Source organism: Ambystoma mexicanum, chromosome 2q (genome assembly GCF_040938575.1).
Source record: "Ambystoma mexicanum isolate Mex_15411 chromosome 2q, UKY_AmexF1_1, whole genome shotgun sequence".
NCBI lineage: Eukaryota > Metazoa > Chordata > Amphibia > Caudata > Ambystomatidae > Ambystoma > Ambystoma mexicanum.
The window spans coordinates 536,605,168-536,624,896 of record NC_090924.1 but is presented as its reverse complement, the minus strand read 5'-3'; the positions used below and the strand labels follow the sequence as shown (position 1 = coordinate 536,624,896).

Here is a 19,729-nt window from a genome sequence, read left to right as displayed (position 1 = left end):
GAATGACTTCGAGGCACGTCCTTCCCCGTAGGCCGTGATTTTTTGGCCGGAGGTTCCGACGGATGTGAGCGTCGGGAGGCTTCTGATGTTTTCGCTGAGGCGATACTGCGCACCGATCCTACCTCCGATTGAGGGTACGCTCCAGCGCCGTCGTTCAGCCACGAGACCAGTCGCCGATTCCGGTCCTTCAGGGTTTTTTGGGAAAACCCCTTGCAGATATCACATTGGTCCGCCGAGTGGTGGGGGTGAAGGCAGTAGATGCAGTCAAGGTGGCCATCCCCTTCATAAACCTTCTTTAGACCGCACGTGGCACACGGGCGGAAAAGAGGCTTACCCGACATTATTGCCAGATTAACTAACAAAACTCGTAGGAGTTGGAAGCGGACCAAACAGACCAACTCGCAGGAGTTAGAAACAATCGATAAGTATTTGAAGAAAATACACGAGGAGATCCCACTATCTTTGGAGACGGTTGAAATCTGAAGGGACCCACGGGGGCGGGGCTTATATACCATCACGTCCAACGGGGCGTACGTGGGCGGCCCCGTAGAGGACGCAGACGGGGATAGGGCGGAAGTTTTTCCTATTGGAAATGACTATATATATGTGTACCGAGGGTTCCCAGTCTGACGACGGGGAATATTCTAAGCATGTGAATCCATGAAAGATCCAATGCTGGAGAAATAATGAAGATATTTGTTTAAGGGGCACAGGGTGAGTATGCATGCTCGTTGCAACTGGGCCATGCAAGCACTGAATTGGCATCCAGACACACATGCACCCATCACCAACCTGAACATCTCTACACTCTTCCTCCCATCATCTATCTGTGCATCGTTAGATTTAAAGATAAATGTGCCTAGACTCGTGCCTGCTTGGAAGGGTGCGGTGGGATGCCAGATGGTGTTGTGTAAGAATCAAGTCTTTGCTGATATTTGTTTTGTACAGCGAGACAGCCCTTTCTATGTGGGGTCTCTTGCTGCATTTAGCAAGTGTTTCCTCTTCATTGTGGAGTTTTCAAATCCATGTTCCTTCAAACATGCTCAGCTGAATTTAAAAACAAATGCTGATGACAAAGCCAAGGGCAAGGAGAGAAGAATACATGCTAAGGACACAAGGGTACTATAGAGGGTGGACTGGTCATACATGATTAGGCTGCAGGCAGAGGCTTTGATTTGCTGCAATAGCTGGCAGTGTAAGATGATAGATAGAAGGTGTGACTGGACATAGAACTTTAATGCTGTGAGGTTGCAGGGGTCTTCTTCAGAGCTCTATGATAAGGGCTCTACGATAATGGTTGTCAATCTGTGTAATGTGCCCTGAGAACCCCAGGCGTAGACTTGCACAGCACTAGCAGCAGAGAGCAATTCCGGGGGGGGGCGTGGGGGATGTGTGTATATGTGTATATATATACATATATATATACATACACACATATACATACACACACACACACACACACACACACACACACCCCCCACCAGATATGAATAGCAGATGAAACACCATTCAGGCAAACTGCTGGGGTTGGATAATTCAAACAACCTTTATTCAGCGATTTGCAGTTTATAAAATCTTTGTTCCACAGTAGCGCGGGTGACAGCAGGCAGCCTGACTCGTTTCCCCACTAACCAGTGGCTTGAGAGAATTGAGGTAGCGCCTTGTATTGGCCGATAATGTTTTAGGTGAGAGGGGGTAGGGAGGGACAGGTCCCAGGTATGGACTTTTAGTTTGTGAATCGATTGTGGGGGGTAGGGTGCTCGCAGATGTTGGCCTCAATGTTTCCCAGGTGAGCTTGAACTGTTGTCAGGCATGTATGGGCTGTGGAGACAGGAGGTTTGAGGTCGCCATGTGCGTCTTTCAGGAATGGGCAGGTAGTATGCGAAAAAAAGACAGGAGGGAAGGGCCCTCAGGCATGGGATGGCAAGTGTTGTGCAAGGTGGACAAAAGGTGCACTATGGATACTCAGAAATGGATAGGTGGGGAGCAAGGTGCTCTGGATGGACTGGAAATATGCAATTCAATCGAAGCTAGGCTGCGTAGGTTGTAGGCTGAACAGATATGGGAAGAGTTAGGCCTGGCGGTTCTAGGCTAGTCAATATGGGTAGAGGTAGCCTTGTAGCAGAGAGTCTGGTGTGGACAGAGGATGGCCTTCAGCAGAGATTCTGATGTGGGCAGCAGGGCAGGCCTACATTAGAGATTCTGGTATGGACAGATGTATGCCTGTAACCGGGAATCTGGTGTGGACAGAGGTAGGCCTGCAGCAGGGATTCGGGTGTGGGCAGAGGTCAGTGGTTGTTCATTGGATAGGTATTTAATTTGGATCAACCTTTAAAAATATAGAAACTGCTTTTTATTTCTTCCACATTTGCCTGCGTTTCTCCCGGTCTTCCCTGTCCCAGTTTTCTTCTATCCGGCCTCTTGTTCTCATGCCCCTCTGCTTATGGGTGGGGTGACGGGTCGGCTGCCTGAAAGGAGAACAGTCGTTCTCTTACTGTAACCCACAATGTCCCCATGCTACATCAGGGACCGGGTCACGGTGACCCAGCCACCCTGCAGCTACTCTAAAATGCAACAGGGGCATTACAGCACAGTGCAGGTTGATTTTTGGTATTCGGATGATTACTGAATAGTTTAGCACTGGCCATTGGCCGAAGAGGTGCTCTGTGCGTCTTTTCAACACCCATGAAACTGCCAAGGCAAAGAGGCCAGCCGGTAATCTCACGACAGCCCACTGGTTTGCACATCTTACATTATTTGGTGTGCACGTGAACCACCTGTCAAAAGGCTGCCGCCAGCCCCTAACTGATGGGCATGCATAAAGGGGGCCTAGAAAATGTCCAAGCTCCGAAGGCTCAGAACCACCTATGTCTCTTGTTCTAACCATTAATGGTCAACAATGGGAATCGCCATTGGTGGAAATTCGGGAGAGAATTGGAGGTTACCCACCTTTGTAATCAAGGTACATTGGTGGAAGGGAACTTCTAGCTGGAGGAATGTTGAAAAGAATACATTTTAGGACTGGACTTTAAGTATCTTAAATGGGGAAGTGAACAGAGGCACGTGTGTTCTGCAACCTAGCAGAACTGCCACCCTTAATCCAAAGCTTACCGCGCTACACAACCCAATGTTTCACTGTAGCATGTAAGCTTTCCCAGGCTATGCCGCACTCTCGACAGTCTTAAGGAATTGCTCTGTGGAATAATGACCGACAGTGGCACTAAACCATTCCTTGCCTGAATGGAAGATTCTAGGAGTGCCCTCAATGCTACCCACATCCAGCTCAGACTAAGCCAATCCTTGGAATGCTGGCATTCCTCCGCTTCTGGGGTTCAGCATGTGCTGGGCTTGTCACCTCTGCTGAAAGAATATGTGTTTGCTTGAAAGCAATAGTTCATAAATTACACGCTCCTATTTCCTGTAATGACATGAAGCAGCTTCGGGTGCTCTCGTAGCCTTTTTCACAAGCACAGTTTTCACCCGAGTGCCTTGATGTGGGGAAGTCGCCTCTGGGGGCTACATGGGTAGTTTCTCAAGCTGTGTAACATTCACTCTGTGGATTACCCTGCATTCCTGTTGAGGCTCTCCCTTTGTCTTCCTATATTACTTCTCACAATTTTGGGTGTTCGTGCATACTTGACAAAACAAGGCAGGACAGATCTGCGCCCCCCCCCTCCCACCACCATCCCCAATGTGCTCTGGCTCTCTGCCAGATTCTCTACGACCATTCAAATTCGCTTTCAAATATTAAAGCAGATAGTGGGGTGACTATGCATTTTAAGCACTCGTTACTCTACTACGACACATGAACATATAGTATAGTGTATGTTTCTTGACCTTGATTCGAGCTTCAGCTTCGTTCCTGTATGTGGTCATGGCTCTCCGTGGTCAGTGACTGCAATATACTTTATCCCATGTGCAATTCACATGTGCGCTGATTAAAAACACACCGCTGTTGCAAATGTGATTAACCTTTGGCACTCTAAACACCCGTGTTTCTGCTGTGGGTATTATGTTAATACTCTAATTTGTCTGTACTTTGTATCGCTTGAATCCGAAATTGCACAGATGAGCTCGGTGTCTGTCTTGAGCCACCTCACCAATAGTCACATTACAGATTAGACTCAATCATGTTTGTGTGTGCAATATACACAAAGATATAATGGATCTGGTTGACATACAAACAATAGCAACAGAATTTATCATGCGTACAGAGCGCGCAAAAAAAGTTTTTTTGAACAAACGTGCGTGATCATCACTCACTACAAATAAATTGACCGATCGTTTTACTCTGTGGTTTGTGTTTGTAGCAAAGTCCCCAAGGTGTCCCCTGCCCCCCCCAGATTTGATGCGTCTTCTACACCCCTGGGTTTGCAGCCGATGAAGGTCACAGGTTGTCGTGGGATGGCTGGAAATGCAGCTCGTCTTCAGACTGGTTGGTCCAACCAGTCTAGAGGAGGAAAACAGGTTTGGAGCTTCCCGGTCATGTGGAAAAGAGGGCAGGAGCAGCAACGATCACTCAGATGGCTCTAGCGGTCCCTGAAGGTTGCTGCAGACGTGGTCCTTCTCTTCGGAATGAATCTACCAGTGGTTGACTCTGGCTTCAGCATCAAGGCACTCACCTTTTATGCAGGAACCCAGCCATTAAACATGCATGCTTTCATTCATACATGGGTGGGGGAGGCACCCATTTTAAACAGTTACACTAGAGGGCAAAGACCTGATGAGTTTCGGCGTCCTCCCAGACATGCTGGTGGCATCGGGCGGGCTTCACAAAGGGACCCCAGCAAAAACAAGAGACACAAGGACCTCTCCCACCCTGCACAGCAACAGAAAGACCAAGAAAGAACAAACCATTGAGAGTATGGGAGGGGCATCTTGCCATGAAGGTCGGAGGCAGTGGCTAACAGGGCGAGAACAAAAAGGTGTACATAGGCTGTTTGGAACTAATAGACTGATGGACATTATTAGTGCGACCGTTCTCTAAACCCATAGAGTGGTAACGTGAAACAATCAATATCAGACCTTCTAGAGCAATTCTTTTCAAGAAGGTCAGAAAGTAGGTTATCAATTTGGGGCATAATTCCAATCAGCTAGACAATACTCACTGTATGAGGGGCAGGAATTTATAAATCGCAGAGAGAAAGATAGTAAAGGTAAAGCCAGCAGTACAGCGAAAGCAAAAAGCACTCCCTGGCACAAACCGGCTCATGCGCGCCTAACTTATCTTTAAGAGCACCAAGGGGCTGATGGGAGATGCAGTCCAGAACGCAAACTAAAATTTAAAAATACAATCACTCACTTCTAATGAGTAAGGCACTGGAGCCAAGTGTAAAAGTCAATAAAATGCAATTAAAAGATGCAATCCTAAAACTTTTTAATCAATTCTAAATGTTTTTTTTATCTACAAGAGCACATTAAGCTAGTATGCTTAAATTCATCTGAGCGCAGCCTTATTTCTTAACAGCGCACAAACACAACATGTAGATGTTCAAATGCTCAGGGAATTATTATATGTGGTACATTAATTGTACAACTAATCAACCTGGTCCGACTCCTCTGACGTTTCCAAAGCCTCAGAGTATATGAAGGTGATTTGGAAGACAAACCACAACACTGAAATTACAAACACTTAAAACCGGGGTCTGTAACCAGTGGCTCTTCAGAGGTTTTGGACTAAGAATCCCATGATCCCTCCCCATTGACTATGCTGGATAGTTGTAGTTCAAAAAATCTGGAGAGATAATCTTTACAGACCCCAACATTTAGAATATACTTGCTAATATTGACATTGGAATAATGAAAAAGTTACCTGTTCAGATGTGTATTTGCCAATCATAAAATCAGGACAGTACAAGGAGTTGGCAAGAGCATTACGGTAAGAAGCTGCATGCAGATTTTCAAGGACACCTACAAAAGCAACAGAATGATAAGCTTTTAAAGAAACTAGTTTCATTAGAAGGAATATGCTAAGCAAAGCATTTTTTGGCCTGAACTATTATAGAAGCATAATTACTCACGGACCTGGGTTATTAACTCTCTTCAAGAGATACAGTGAAGTTAAAAAAAAAAAAAAAAAACAGAAAGGCACCAATTCTACATTGCTGTCTCATTTATGCATTAGTTTGATAATATGACCAAAATCGCCCAACAGCACTGGAGAGTTTCATAAGACAACCAAACATCACTCAAAACTATTCCAAAATTAAAACTTATGAAATTAACTTTAATGTGAGCACTATTACTAAACATAATTGCTGAAATAAAGGTGCCTTTATTGCAGGTAGGAAGAATTCACTCAAATCAGATGACAAAGAGCTAAAAACCAGCTCCAATTACTGCCAAACCAGACAACATGCACAGTGTGTCCGACTGCTTTTGAATACAATTCAGCACCTGCATCATTGGAATACCTTTGCTTCCCTGAGGTCTTTGTGAACTACACTTTTTTGGTACCTAAGTGGCGGTTGGGCTGCAGGAGACTCTGTGCTGCTGTCATCGTTCCTGCTGCTCCGTCCTCGGAGAAGCTGACAGTTTCCAAGAACGCCGTAACGTGCTGTTTTACTTCATTGCCTGGGCTGCAGGAGCCTGTGTGCTGCTGCGGACCTAAAGTAAATATTGGTTTCTTATGGCTTTGAAGTCACTAACTTTACCCAGAGCGGATTTCTGCTTGTGGACTTACTACTGTGGACTGGGTGGACTCTCTTCTTTGGACGTATTTACTGACGTATTTTCTTTTTTTCTCTTTTTGGTTCACAGCATGCTCACGTTATTCAGTGGCCCCGCCCCAACATCTGGCGTCGAACTCGCCCATAATACACCACTTTCCTGCGCACCCAAGTGGTACTTAAGTGGCTGTTGGGCTGTTCGGCGTGGGGTTAGGGGCTGTCTTTCTGCTTTTTATTTTTGTTGTGGTATTGTAGATAAGGCTTTGGCTATATATCCCTACTGAGCTTTCGTTTTTTTTTCTCTTTCTTGTGGTCTCCACCTATTGTAAATAACCCATTGCACCTAATCACAGTTACATATTCGCTACTATTGTAGATCTGTGATATTTAAGAACTGCACACACGGTCATATATGTGTGTCGTGGTGGTTGTGCTCAATAGCAGTCACTGGGGAATGTAGATGATTAAATCTCGATTAAATCATTTAACTTACAGGTCGATACGTGCATGTTGAACTGTATTTGCAGGTAATACTTCCTCAGGAATCAATGGCAACGCAGCTTGTGGGAAACTCTGTAAGGCACCTGAACATCTGATACGCCACATCTCCACTAATCGGGAACTTACAATTAATTCTGTGCCAATAGGCTTCTTAGACCAGGAAGATGCACCCCCCTTGGAAATAGTAGTTGATGACAAACTTGATCACGTGCAAGAAGTGGAATTTGCTTTTATGCATTCACAGATTCAGGCGCACAACCCACTCCCACGCATAAGAAAAGATGAATATGGACACTCTTGAATACAACCGGCCATGATATTTCTTCACCCCACACTAGTTTCCTGAGTACTCGTGAACCACCTCTGAATACACAGGGTGATATTTCTCCCATACAGACGCCACACAATACCATAATGGATGTATCTATGCTGGCATCAGCAGTAATATCCGAATTAGCAAAACGTCTCCGCTTGTCACTGCAAATAAAAATGGACTGGAGAATGTACATCTCTTTAACAGGCTTTATAAAGACTAACCATTCTCCTATGACATAACTAATAAGGACAAATGTCCACTTCCATCAGCTCCTCTATTCAATGATAAAGAAAACAGCTCCCCCAGTTACAATGTGGAAGAAGAAGCATATCAACCTCAAGACCCCTTCCTGAGCTCTGCGCTGGAGGAGGTCCCGCATTCTTCTACACAGGAGCAATCCCCTTACCCTCTCCCCACGTCAGAGTACGAACAATTTGGAAACTCGATCCCGGTCCTTTCCAGAATTTTAAACCTTTTGGATAAGGGCCACAAGCGTACCCATATTGAAATCCGGGACTTAAAGCGTATTTCCTATGAAACCCTTACGAAAGTAAACAAAATCGAAGGCTTTCTTATGGGAAAGGAATCGGATTTGGGGAAACATGAGGGAGAATGCAAACTAACAGCAAACAGAACCAACTCTCAAGGCACTAAAACCATTCAAATTAGAAAACCCCAGTCACCTCTCCAAGTATTCACAGGCACGACTTTAGGCGAGTGTTGCTCCGACCTATGCTGAAGTCTTAATGTCTACTAAGACGGAGCTCCCCTCTACCAAGCAAATGGAGTTAGGGAAAATGCCTGCATACACTGGAAATGTAATGGAAAAACTTGTTTCGTTGGAACAAGGCTTCGTTAATCTTACAACTACTTGCCTTCAGTTGTCAAATGCTAGGGAACTGGATCCATCTTTGGAGACAGTAAACAATCTGTACTCTCCAGATACCCCAACAGCATTAACCACCATCATATACTGTGAAAAGGCTAAATTAAAAGGGGAGGAAATTAACGCCCTGAACCTTGACATTGAGGAAATTAAATACACAGGAAGTTTACTTATCCGAACGACAAAACGTTTGGACCAGGAGGTAAAATAAATAAATAAAAATGCGCCGTATAAAAAGCAATTAACTACCTCCTAAAAATCCGAATAATGTATTAGCCGAAGTACTTTTTGGTGATTTGCAGCAACTTGAGAGTCGGAATGCTTTGCAATTACATGATTCCCAATTTTTAACAAAATTGGAGCAGAGTCCTAAAAAAAAAAACTAAAAATTGAAATAAAAAAAAAACTATAAAAATAACCCTTCCGATTGGAATAACCCAGATATCAAGAGTAATCGGGCTGATTCCTCACTGGAAGGGACATAACAAAAATGACAAAAGAAAATAAGCAAGCTCAACTCTCAACGTTTTACAAAGTTGTGAAATCTACCAAACAAAGATCAGAAATGCCCTGTTTTAGATCTCAAACCCCAATCTAATTCTCAGGCCTTTTCTGGCTCCTCGAAGTAAAGTGCCGGCTGTGGATGAAATTGCTCCCTCTACGGTAGAAACAAATGTGAACATTATAGAAGAGCTACCTCCAGGTATGACTCCCACTATGGGAAACTGATGGATATTCTTCCAACTCTCCTGAACACGAACATTGCTCAGATCAGTTTCCCTGTCTACTTCAGGTGTAGAATGCCCGGCACGGCTACTGAAAGACGAAGAGGGTATCTTAGAAAATCTCAAGGAGAAATCCCTCAATGGTGTGCCAACAGTAGATCCGGCAAATACAGAACCTATACAGAGTCGTTCTTTTGGAATCTCCTCCCTAGGGACAAGGGGTTTAACACAGGCAACAGCACATGTATGGGGAAAATTCCTCTAAACATGTTAAAGACAGTGATTTGCAAAATACTGAGTGGCGAAAAATAGCTTATCCAGACTCCCCAAGTATCCTGCTATATAATCTCTGACGATGGGGATCCCTCATCTCTCAATCGCCCACGAGTATTATCATTAATGAATGAGGTCCCACAGCCGAGACTAATTTCATCAGCGGACATTAAACTGGTGGATTTTATTCATCCAACCAGGTTAGACCATGTGAGAATTGTTCCAACCTCAATGAAAACATTTGAGGTAATTGCTGAACAGTCAGAACAATTTCAACAGAAGGGTTATGATATTTTGATCTTTGGTACTGGAGTAGACTCATCTTGGAGATCAGATGAATACCAAAAAAACCAAAAACAAACCCAAGACCAAAACTGCAATGAAAACTATAAGACTACTCCACCCTCCTTTGAGGAAGAAGAGAATAGCTGGAGATGGCTTGCTCTCTCTCCGAGAGAATCAATCTCTGAAATTAAAGGCACTACAACAAAAACGAACCCTCTTTGCTCATAAACTGACTGGAGTTTCCTTTCGTGGAACTCCAGAGGCCATCTTAATTTTTTGAATTTAAGGAATTTTGTGATAAATTGCGATTCTTTGAAATAATATGTATTCAGCAATCATGGTTGACTTATCCAATTCAGTTAGATGAGTATACATGTAAACACCACCTGGCTAAAAAAGTCCTTAGAGGCCGTCCTTCGGGTAGTTTGGTTATTGCTATTCGAACATTGAGAAGATTCATTATACTTTAATCTTGTGATGTTTCTATTGGTTCAATGATGATGGTCCTAGAGATCTTTGATAAGATGGGTCCCCTTCATATTCTGATTATTAACATATATTGGAACCCCTGGCAGACCTAGCTAAAACTACCAATATGATTCAAATCTGCATTACCAGTATGATGACAAAATATAAAGGCCTGTTTCTCTTGGTGGAAGTAGATTTTAACTCTAATCAGGCAAAACATTGAATAGCCTCTAAAATATGAGACTTCTGGCCCCTTATGCTTTGCTAATGATCAGGAAAATCAAGCTGTACCCTATGGCTATAATAGAAAGTTTGTTCAAGGTCATATCTGGGGAAATCTGTTCAGAAACTGGGACCTGTATCAGAAATGTTATTTAACTTGGACACCTAGGTGTCTACTAGGTCAAATGGCTCCAAAAAATCTTGTATTGACTATATATTTGTAACTAAAAAACTGCTTGATGCTTGTATGAAATTTGAGATTGAAGATTCGACAATGAGCGATCATAAACTCTTGAAATTGACTGTACGCTGCAGATCCAAGATGACAAATGTGGATTAAATTACCAGAATGCTAAAAATAAATCAGAGGCAATAGAATCTCGTGGCACCCAAGAAATGTGGACAAATGTAATGCTACTTTTTTGCAGGATCACCACATTAACACATGGCATAAGAGATCTTGTCTATTCAGGGTTGACTCCTTCTCAGGCTATATGAAATCATTGTTAGACTCCGAGAGTACAAAAAGGCCAACTTGCCCCATCCTTCTCGATCTCATGTTTATGATCCATTAGTCAGAAATCTGAAAAACTCGACTAGTCGGGAAATACGAAAGATTACTAACTCAAATTTAGAATGGTCACAAAAACAAAAACTCATCGGAGTAGCAAAGCAAAAAAGGAAAAATTGGCTGAAGAATCACAGAGCCAGTATGCTAAAAGCAGATAATGAGGCAATGATGTAAGCCTTAAGACAGACCTCTGGGCGTACATTTTGGTCACTTATTAATCATCTAGAAACTCCTGGGGTGATAATCCAATCGAATTCTAGATTATAAACTACCTAGGTAGCTAATTTCTCTTCCCTCTATTTAGGGGGGGAAGGGGAGTTCGATCGGAACTAATTTAAAAAAAAAAAACTCATTCTTGGGACTGTTATTTTTCCATCTTTGATATAGGACGACAGATTAGGGCTTCTTGTTCATCAAGAGCTCTGGGTCCAAATGGGCTATCAAATGTGGTTCTAAAGGCCAAGCCGGAGATGTAGGCAAAATGTCTTTTCATATTATTTTTCGATACAAAATTGACGAGAACTATCCCTTCCTCTTGGAATACTTCTTACATTGTTCAGATCTACAAGAAGGGGGAATAGGAGCCTTCCAACAAACTATCACCCTATTCCGATAATGGATACAAATTCAAAAATGTTTGCAGGTATTGTCCTCGATCAGATAGTTGAATGGAGTGAACATGGTAATAGTCTATCTAACAAGCAATTGTATTTCGTAAAGGTATGGGCACATAAATTGGTGGAGATTTGTTTACTTTGTTATTGGAAAAAGCCTGTAAATCTTCTGCTTCCTCTATATACGTAGCAGTAATCGATCTTTCTTTGGCCTTCGACAAAGTGGATAGAGGACTCCTATGGAATAAATTGTCAAAACTGGGGATGCCTTGGGGTCGCCTTACTATTTTAATCCATGTCCATGAGGGCACGCTAATTCAGATACAAGTCTCCAAGGGAATCTTTCTAGATCTATAATAACGAAAAATGGGCTTCGTCAAGGCTGCCTACTTGCACCGACTTTATTTAAACTTTACGTTTCGATGCATGGAGGAGCCTTGAATCAAATTCTCATATCGCCAAAAATCAAGGTCTGTAATACTAATTGGTGCGCTTACGTGGATGATTTTATGCTAATAGACGGTTCCCCTATAGGATTGCAACATAAGCTTTCGGCCTTTGAAACTTATATCAAAGAAAATAACTTGGTAATAAATAGAAGGAAAACTGCTATAATCTTAAATAAAAAAAAAAAAATTAACTGCCGTTTAAATGTACTTACCCTTCCGAGAAATTGGGTCTATGCAGTATTTAGGATATCCTGTTTTTTATTCCCACAGGAGAATGCTATACCGTATTGCCATTTTCGATAGACTTCCTAACCCGATTTCCCAGATGAAGAAGGTGGCCTGTAAATACTGTAAGTACTCTCTCATGCCGCTATTCAGATACTATAACCTAAAAGTGGTCCCGAAAATGACCTGTGGCCTTGAGCTTTTACCATCTCTTTCTGACACACTTTTAATGGAATTAGAAAGTAAATTATGGCATAAAATATATTACTTACCAAAAAGTGTGCCCCTGACTGCTTTGCGTTTTGAATTGGGACTATCATCTTTAGATTGCACTATACAATGGAGAAGATTAGCGCTCTATAGGAACCTGATCTTGGCACCCACTAATAATTTGTTGTCCTCTTTAGGAGAAAGGGGTCATCTCTGAGTCAACTTGGTTGTTAACTCTACAAATAGAATGTCTTAAATTGCTGGAAGACAGGTTTAAAATATGAAACTAATGGTAAACCCAACAAAAATTAAGACATTATTGCAATATATTGACTGGATAAAAACTGGAATCGGTATGAGCTTAAAAAATCTACTGTCATCTTGTGCCGTACGGTAAACTATTAGGAACTCCTGAAACATACCCAATAACATTTCCAGATCCAGTTTTACGTATTATGTATTTGAGATTCAGGTTTAATGTGTTGATGACAGGAGACAAAACAAATTAGAGGGGGTTTGGATCTCCATCTACCCTGCAGATTCTGTAAACACCCCTCCCTCATAGAAACACTGAAACATCTTTTAGTTGAATGTTTGAATCTGAAACCTCAAAGAGTTACAGCATTTATCAAATTCGTCCCAAATCCAGATTCGGTCAACCTTGATGCATTATGGTGGTAGATGCTATATGGCAAATCTATACCGCTAAAAATAGCAGTAGTAAGATTTGGCACAAATATGTGGTCTGGGACCGACTGTTCTTCAGGAAAAAAACTAATATGTACTTTGTAAATGCCTGTACAACGTGGTAATCTGGCCTAATAGGCAAAAAAAATAAAATTTAATTCTGATTTAAGGGACACTGGAATGTTTGTTTATGGTGTAAAATGTTGCTCCTTTTTTAATGATACTTTTCTAAATAGAGTGTATTATTTAATGCCTAAACATGATTGAAAATAGGGAATAGGATTTTTTTAAATTGTTTTTTTAATAATTGAAATTTAATGATTTTGTCTGACTGAATATGCTGTGAAATGGGAAAAGGAAAAATTGGCTAATATATATGTGTACATCTGTTTGGGATAAATCTCCCTTTTCTGTTTTAATTGTAAAACATTTTTGTAAAGGTTTAATTTGAACCAAAACAAACAAAAAGTTTAGTTCATCTGCTAGATATGTAAGGTTTTCCAGGTGTGCAATTTATTTTCAAAAAACCATGCCATAGTTTGAATTTAGGGATTCTAGTGGAAGCCACTAGTAGGTACGTCACACAAATAGGTCTAATAGGTTTCTTAGGGTGTACCACCCTTGTTCCTGTGCAGATGTGCCCACTTAATTCCTCAAAGATAGAAGCAGGACTGCATGGAGGGTCCTTTTCAAGCAGCTCAATGACAGGCGCAACTCTCCTCCAAAGGGTGTTGGGCAGTTGCTAATTAGTAGACTAATGTTCTTCAGCAGGATGACCTTCTGGGCATGTGACCGGGTGATCGCAGCCTCTGACAAGCCTAGATCCACAGACACCAGTCCCAAGGTAACCACGCTGTTTTCAAGTAACACCTTTGCTCTGACATTTCCCTAGAAACTAATCGGAACAAAAGTAATCTTGTGATGTACCTGGATAGTCAGAATGGCAGCCAAGACTCTATTCATGCCTGTACTAGATAGCCTAGTGGGTACAAAAGGGCACTGTATATGGTCCCATGGTGTAAGCAGTGCACACCATGATATGGGTTCTATTGTCTCCTAATGCATTAGTATCCTCCCCGTTAATAAAGACATGCATAAGGTAAAGGTGCGTGTTAGGAAGAATATCTGCCATCAGCTCTTGTGGTGCCCCAAATCCCTCGCTTTGACATCAGTGAAGAGCCTTCCGAAACAGGTTTGAATCCCGGCAGGGCCAAACTCAGCCTTTCATCCTACCGAGGTAGATAAAGGAGCACCACACACCATGGGTAATAAAAAGCAGCGCTCAGATGCCTGAGGGTTTGTAACGTTATATAAATACAAAATTATTATTAGAGGATTACTGCTGATGGGACACCGATAGATTCATCAGAGGGAAAGATTAGGCTGTCGGCCTGCAACTGTTAAGAAAGATTTCTCTTTTTGCAACTTTGCCTCCATAGTTCCTATGTACCCCTATTCTTTTCGCTCTGTTTTTAAACCTGTTCTGACTTTTTGAAGGAAAGTAAAACCTTAAGCTTCACTTCCCTTTTGTTCACTGTTATGGGTAAACTAATCAGTCCTTCAGACGATCAGTACTGGAAAACATTCCCCTTTTGAATTCTTGTATTATTTGAGACCATCACTGATGGACGGTTATATCTCACTTATATGTATAAAGGAAAAATATTTTTGGGAATATCCGAGAACCTCAATTGGATTATGATTTGGGAAAACTTCTTGAGCTACCAGCACCTGAGACAATCACAGAGGCTTGATTAGACATAGCATTATAGTGGAGGATTATGTTTCACGTATGTTCACCAGACTCCTAGGATATCCATGACCTTCAATAGGTATGAACCTTTTGTGCTATCTGGTACAATTGGTACTATTTCTTAGGACTATACCGTTTATTGCAATGATGTAACATACCTTGCACGCACAAAAGGCTATGTTTCGTTATTTGCGCTATTTTCCATGATAATATTGAATTTTTCCAATTCATATGTACCCCTGTTTGGGGTGACACTCGCACTACTGGTAATCAGGGTTCTGTTCCTACTACTAGGACGATTTTTCAAGGCAATTTTTTGCTTTATACTTGTGTGACATGTGCGCTCCATGCATCATTTTGGAACTGTTCACTACATTTTAACTCATGCATAGAGTATATATGTAGAATGGACAATTACAATACAGTTGAACCTCCAATAAAGATGGATCATGGTTTTCATGGATGTCATTGGCGAGGGACATCCATGTAGGATTTTCATTGTTTACATGTGACATCACGCACAAACATACGCGTGACATGTTAACGTCTTTTGGCCGCGTTCACAGTTTTGGGATTTAAGGTCGGCTTCTTCAGATTGGCGGGTCTCTACCATTTGTACATGAGATTCAACCGGTTTATAGTCATAATATCGAAAAAATAATGTCGAATTACAAAAATGTCGAAAAAAAAATGTCGAATTCAAAAATGTCGAAAACACATACATGTAATAGAAAAAGTCATTAATTCGAAAATAAAATGTCGAAAAAAAATCGAAAAACCAATGTTAAAATAACTATGTAAAATATCACATATACTAACGTTTTTTATTGGGGGGTCCCCCCCCCAAACCCCTCCCCCCAACCCTCCACTCCTCCCCATCCCCCCCCCTCCCCCCCAACACCCCCCATGGATATACCTTTAATTTTTTTAAAAAAGTATTTAATAAAACATTAATTAAATAATTATTAAAAAAAAAACATCCCAAACCCCTACCCCAACCCCCCCCCCTCCTCCCCATCCCTCCCACTCACCATGTATATACCTTTAACCATTTAAAAAATATATGTTTTATAAAATATAATTAATTATTTATTTAAACATTATTTCGAAAAAAAAATTCGACATTTTTGTAATTCGACATTTTTACTTTCGATATTATTGTATTCGACATTATGACTGGACACCGATTCAACCCGCAATTTTGTGAACTCCAGATTTGTGGTAAGATATGTTAGCAATGGTATTGGTCTGTGACAATTGATCATTTTTAGTTATAATTAGGTTGTGGACCATGCATTTGGGAGCTCTTTCATAATACATGTCAATTGCTGGACATGGATGCAACGTGCTACTATAATGACTACGGTTAACTTTATTGCACCTGGTGTGTGCTTGCTTTTGGATGCCCAAGATAATGTTTATGCTCCTGCACGTAGGAAATCTGTCCCCATGTTGCTAGTAGGTTGGAGATCAATCATGGAATAAGTTAGCCCCATTACATAGGGCTTAAAAGTTTGTGATATAGAGGAGTGTACCCCTCCAACCATTGGGTATAACTTTAGGACATTGTTTTGCATCTTGTTTCTAGGCATGATTTGAATGAATGTTGTGGATATACACAAGGAATCCTGTACTGAATTGTGCTACTGAACATCTTTACAAGTCAATATGACGCCATTCTATTAGGTCACACCAGTCTATGGTATGATTTATCCAGTATATACTAATTTTATGATAAGGGCCTTACTAACTTTCTGACGCTAAAAGCAATTCGCATTCATTTTTGCAGAAGATGGACTAGTGAGTTTGACCCATGGTTATTTACAACATATTACATAAACTATCTCTGAGAGACTAGTTACCTCACCAAGGTATGTGATTTAGAGCACACTGCCACTTTATCACTTGGTATATTTGGCACTTATTTGTCCTTATTCTTGTCACCATGATGAAACAGTGATCCTATTATCTTTTAGGGATACCCCACTGAACCAACAGACTAGGGTAAGCTTATCAAGTGATAAACCACATATCACTGAGGCACACCACCTTCATAATGAATATTTATAAACTTATTCTTCACAATCTCCACTTACCATAAATGCCCCACGGAACAGAATCTGTTCCGTCACCAATGGGAAGATAAGATGACGGGCTTACCATAAAATGCCTAATCTAAGAGATAATATGTGCTCCACATCCGGGAATGTCAATATAATTCAAACAAAGCGGATGTGACTTGTTAAATATGGAAGGAAAAGCAGAATGTTGATCTTGCAAATTTCTGTTTTCTCATATTGATTTCATACTTGAATCAACCACCTGTCTACGTCCTGGAATGCGGTATGTTTGGGTGTTTTGGATAATTCCATTTTTTCTATTGTGCAATTTGTTGTTCATGGTATTAATTTTTACTGTATGAATTGTCATGGTACATCTTGGAATAATTCATCTGTCTATTGTCCAATTCTAACAACTTGATTGAACTTTAGAATGTCACTATATTGCAAACAGTCTTGAAAACGACCGAGAGGTCGAAACACATGTCGGCTGTATCTATGCACCAACGTGTGGAATAAACCACATCAGAGACTTCACAGAACTGTCATATTATATTTTGTATACAAATTAATTTTTAATCTGAGCGCAAATTGCCCTCCCAGAATTTCAATCCTTCGTACTTTTTAACGTAGCACAGCAATTTGCAGTGCAATTGGGATACTTTTGCATCACCCTAGCTTTTTACACTTGGGATTTTTGGTTATTTCTATAGGTGCCTAAATACATGCTTCTTGCCAACGATACATTTTTACAATTTTTGCATTCTTTTTAGTGTGCTGCATATGGCTATTAATGACACTAGTGTCATAAAATGGCCGTGCCACCTCATACCACACTTGCTGCTTTGGCCTCCTTCCTGCATTGCCAGGTCAGGAAATTCCTTAGAAGTTCATGCACTTCCCCGGGAAAGCTGCTGCTTTCACAGGCTAGTGAGGCCTCTGTGTGGGCCAGGAAGGGGGCCGCACTGTCTAGTCCCATGCCACATCCATGGTGCCAGTGAGTCTAGGCATGGGGCAAATGTGAAACAGTAGTTGAACCTGATTGGAAACTACAGGCTGTTTCAATGGTACAATTATGAAGAACATACTTTACAAAATACAAAGCCGATAGCCACAGGTGATGGGTGGCCAGCACTACATCTAAACCCCTGACAAGGTTGATGGTAAGGGGGGAGGCAGACTTGGGTCCCCTGGAGGAGGGGGGACTGGGAGAGCACCCTGGGGGTTACTAATGGGATAGCCATTGATTCATGGTTCAGGGCCATTCACTACAATATCCTACACAGGGTATAGGCCCTTGTAGGAAGGAGAGAGAATGGGTGCCCCAAATGCAAGATAGAGGTGGGCACGTTTTACCACATGGTCTACGTGTTCTAAAGTGTACCGGTTCTGGGGGAGAGGTGTTGATGAATCCACTGGTAGATGGGTTTATGTTGGAGCCGGCGCTGTGTAGGCTGGGCATCTGGGGGAACCGTGCGCTTTCGGCACAGGAGAGGCGTTTGGTGGGACTGGCACAGGCCAAAAGGGTAATTGCAATGGGGAGCAGAGGAGGGCCCCACAATAGGAGCTTGGGTGTACTGGATAGATCTATGGAACTCGAGAAATTAGTTTATAAGAATAGAGGTTATCCACGGAAATGCAAGAAGGTGTGAGGAGGATGGATAAAGCACAATGAATAATTGTGAATAATGGATGGAAATAGCCCAAGGAATAGAGGAGGGGGCTGTGACAAAAGATTGTAAACCAGATGTGGGGGCAGGTAGTTCGGGAGGTGAGGGCAGTGGAAAGCCGGGGATGAGTGTGGGGGGGTCAGGGTGTTGATGGGCTAATGGATATATTCATGTTTTTAATGTAATTGGGATTCTTTTTGTCAATTCAAAATGCAATAAAAGTGGTTTAAAAAAGTAACTTCAAAATAAGCAAATCAAGACAAAGCACAGTTTGGTAACCCCACTTGGCTTGCGCACCTCTACTTCAGTATTAAAACAGTTCAAGGAAATTCTGTTAAAGTATAAAGTGGGGAAAAATGTTAGACAAATTATCAACTTTACAAAGTAATATGGCACCACAATGCGTTACTTAACTTATGTCGAAGCCCTGTCCTATTACAATTTACTGTGTCACAGGTAGGTAGGTAACCCTCTTGTGTAGGCTATGTTTCTTTTGGGGGTTAGGAGGAGGGGATTTGAAGAGTGCCTAAGACTCCACTAGATCTACCATAAGAAAATAAATGCGTGAAAGACTCTAAAAGCCTCCTATTTATAGACCAGCTACTTAAAGTTAGGTTTCCTACAGGGGAAAAGGTAGACAACCAATCCTATTGTGGGAAGGGAGTGGTGGGCTGGGTGAATGAGAGGCAGCAGGACTGCCAGAGTCTGGTTCCTGGTAGGCTCACTGCGTTTTAATGCAGCAATAAGTTAATGGGGTTCCAGTAGTGTGGAAAACACAAATTGCAGGGTTTCCAGTACCAAAGCTTGATAGTTTCCATGCACACATCCAATCTCTAGCAGGCGAGGAAGATAGAGCAGTACTGAATACTAAGTCCTGTTAGGACAGATTTGCTTTTTGAAACTTTCCTTCAATAGTTTTCTATGGAACCAAATTAATTTTGCTTTGTTTTTGATCCTGGGCAGATTTTTTGAAGGGTACGTAAAGCTTTCAGCAGCACTTCCTTTTTTCTCATTTGTTATGGGGAAACCGATTAATCCTTCAGACTTTAACAGTACTAGGAAACTATAGTTCCCTTTCAAATTCTTCCATTTTTAAAAATTGCACACAGCACCTTGCAGTGCAATGGGGATACTTTATAGTCACCC

General features: G+C 41.7%; 1 protein-coding gene across 1 annotated transcript in view; it reads right to left on the bottom strand.

Moving 5' to 3' along the window:
• The window catches only part of UQCRC2 (ubiquinol-cytochrome c reductase core protein 2), a 666,108-nt gene that overhangs the window by 337,764 nt on the left and 308,615 nt on the right, over nucleotides 1–19,729 (bottom strand). Inside the window, exon 7 of the mRNA XM_069647677.1 lies at nucleotides 5,813–5,910. Within this exon, the coding sequence (XP_069503778.1) occupies nucleotides 5,813–5,910 (98 nt within the window). The remainder of the gene's footprint in view (nucleotides 1–5,812; nucleotides 5,911–19,729) is intronic.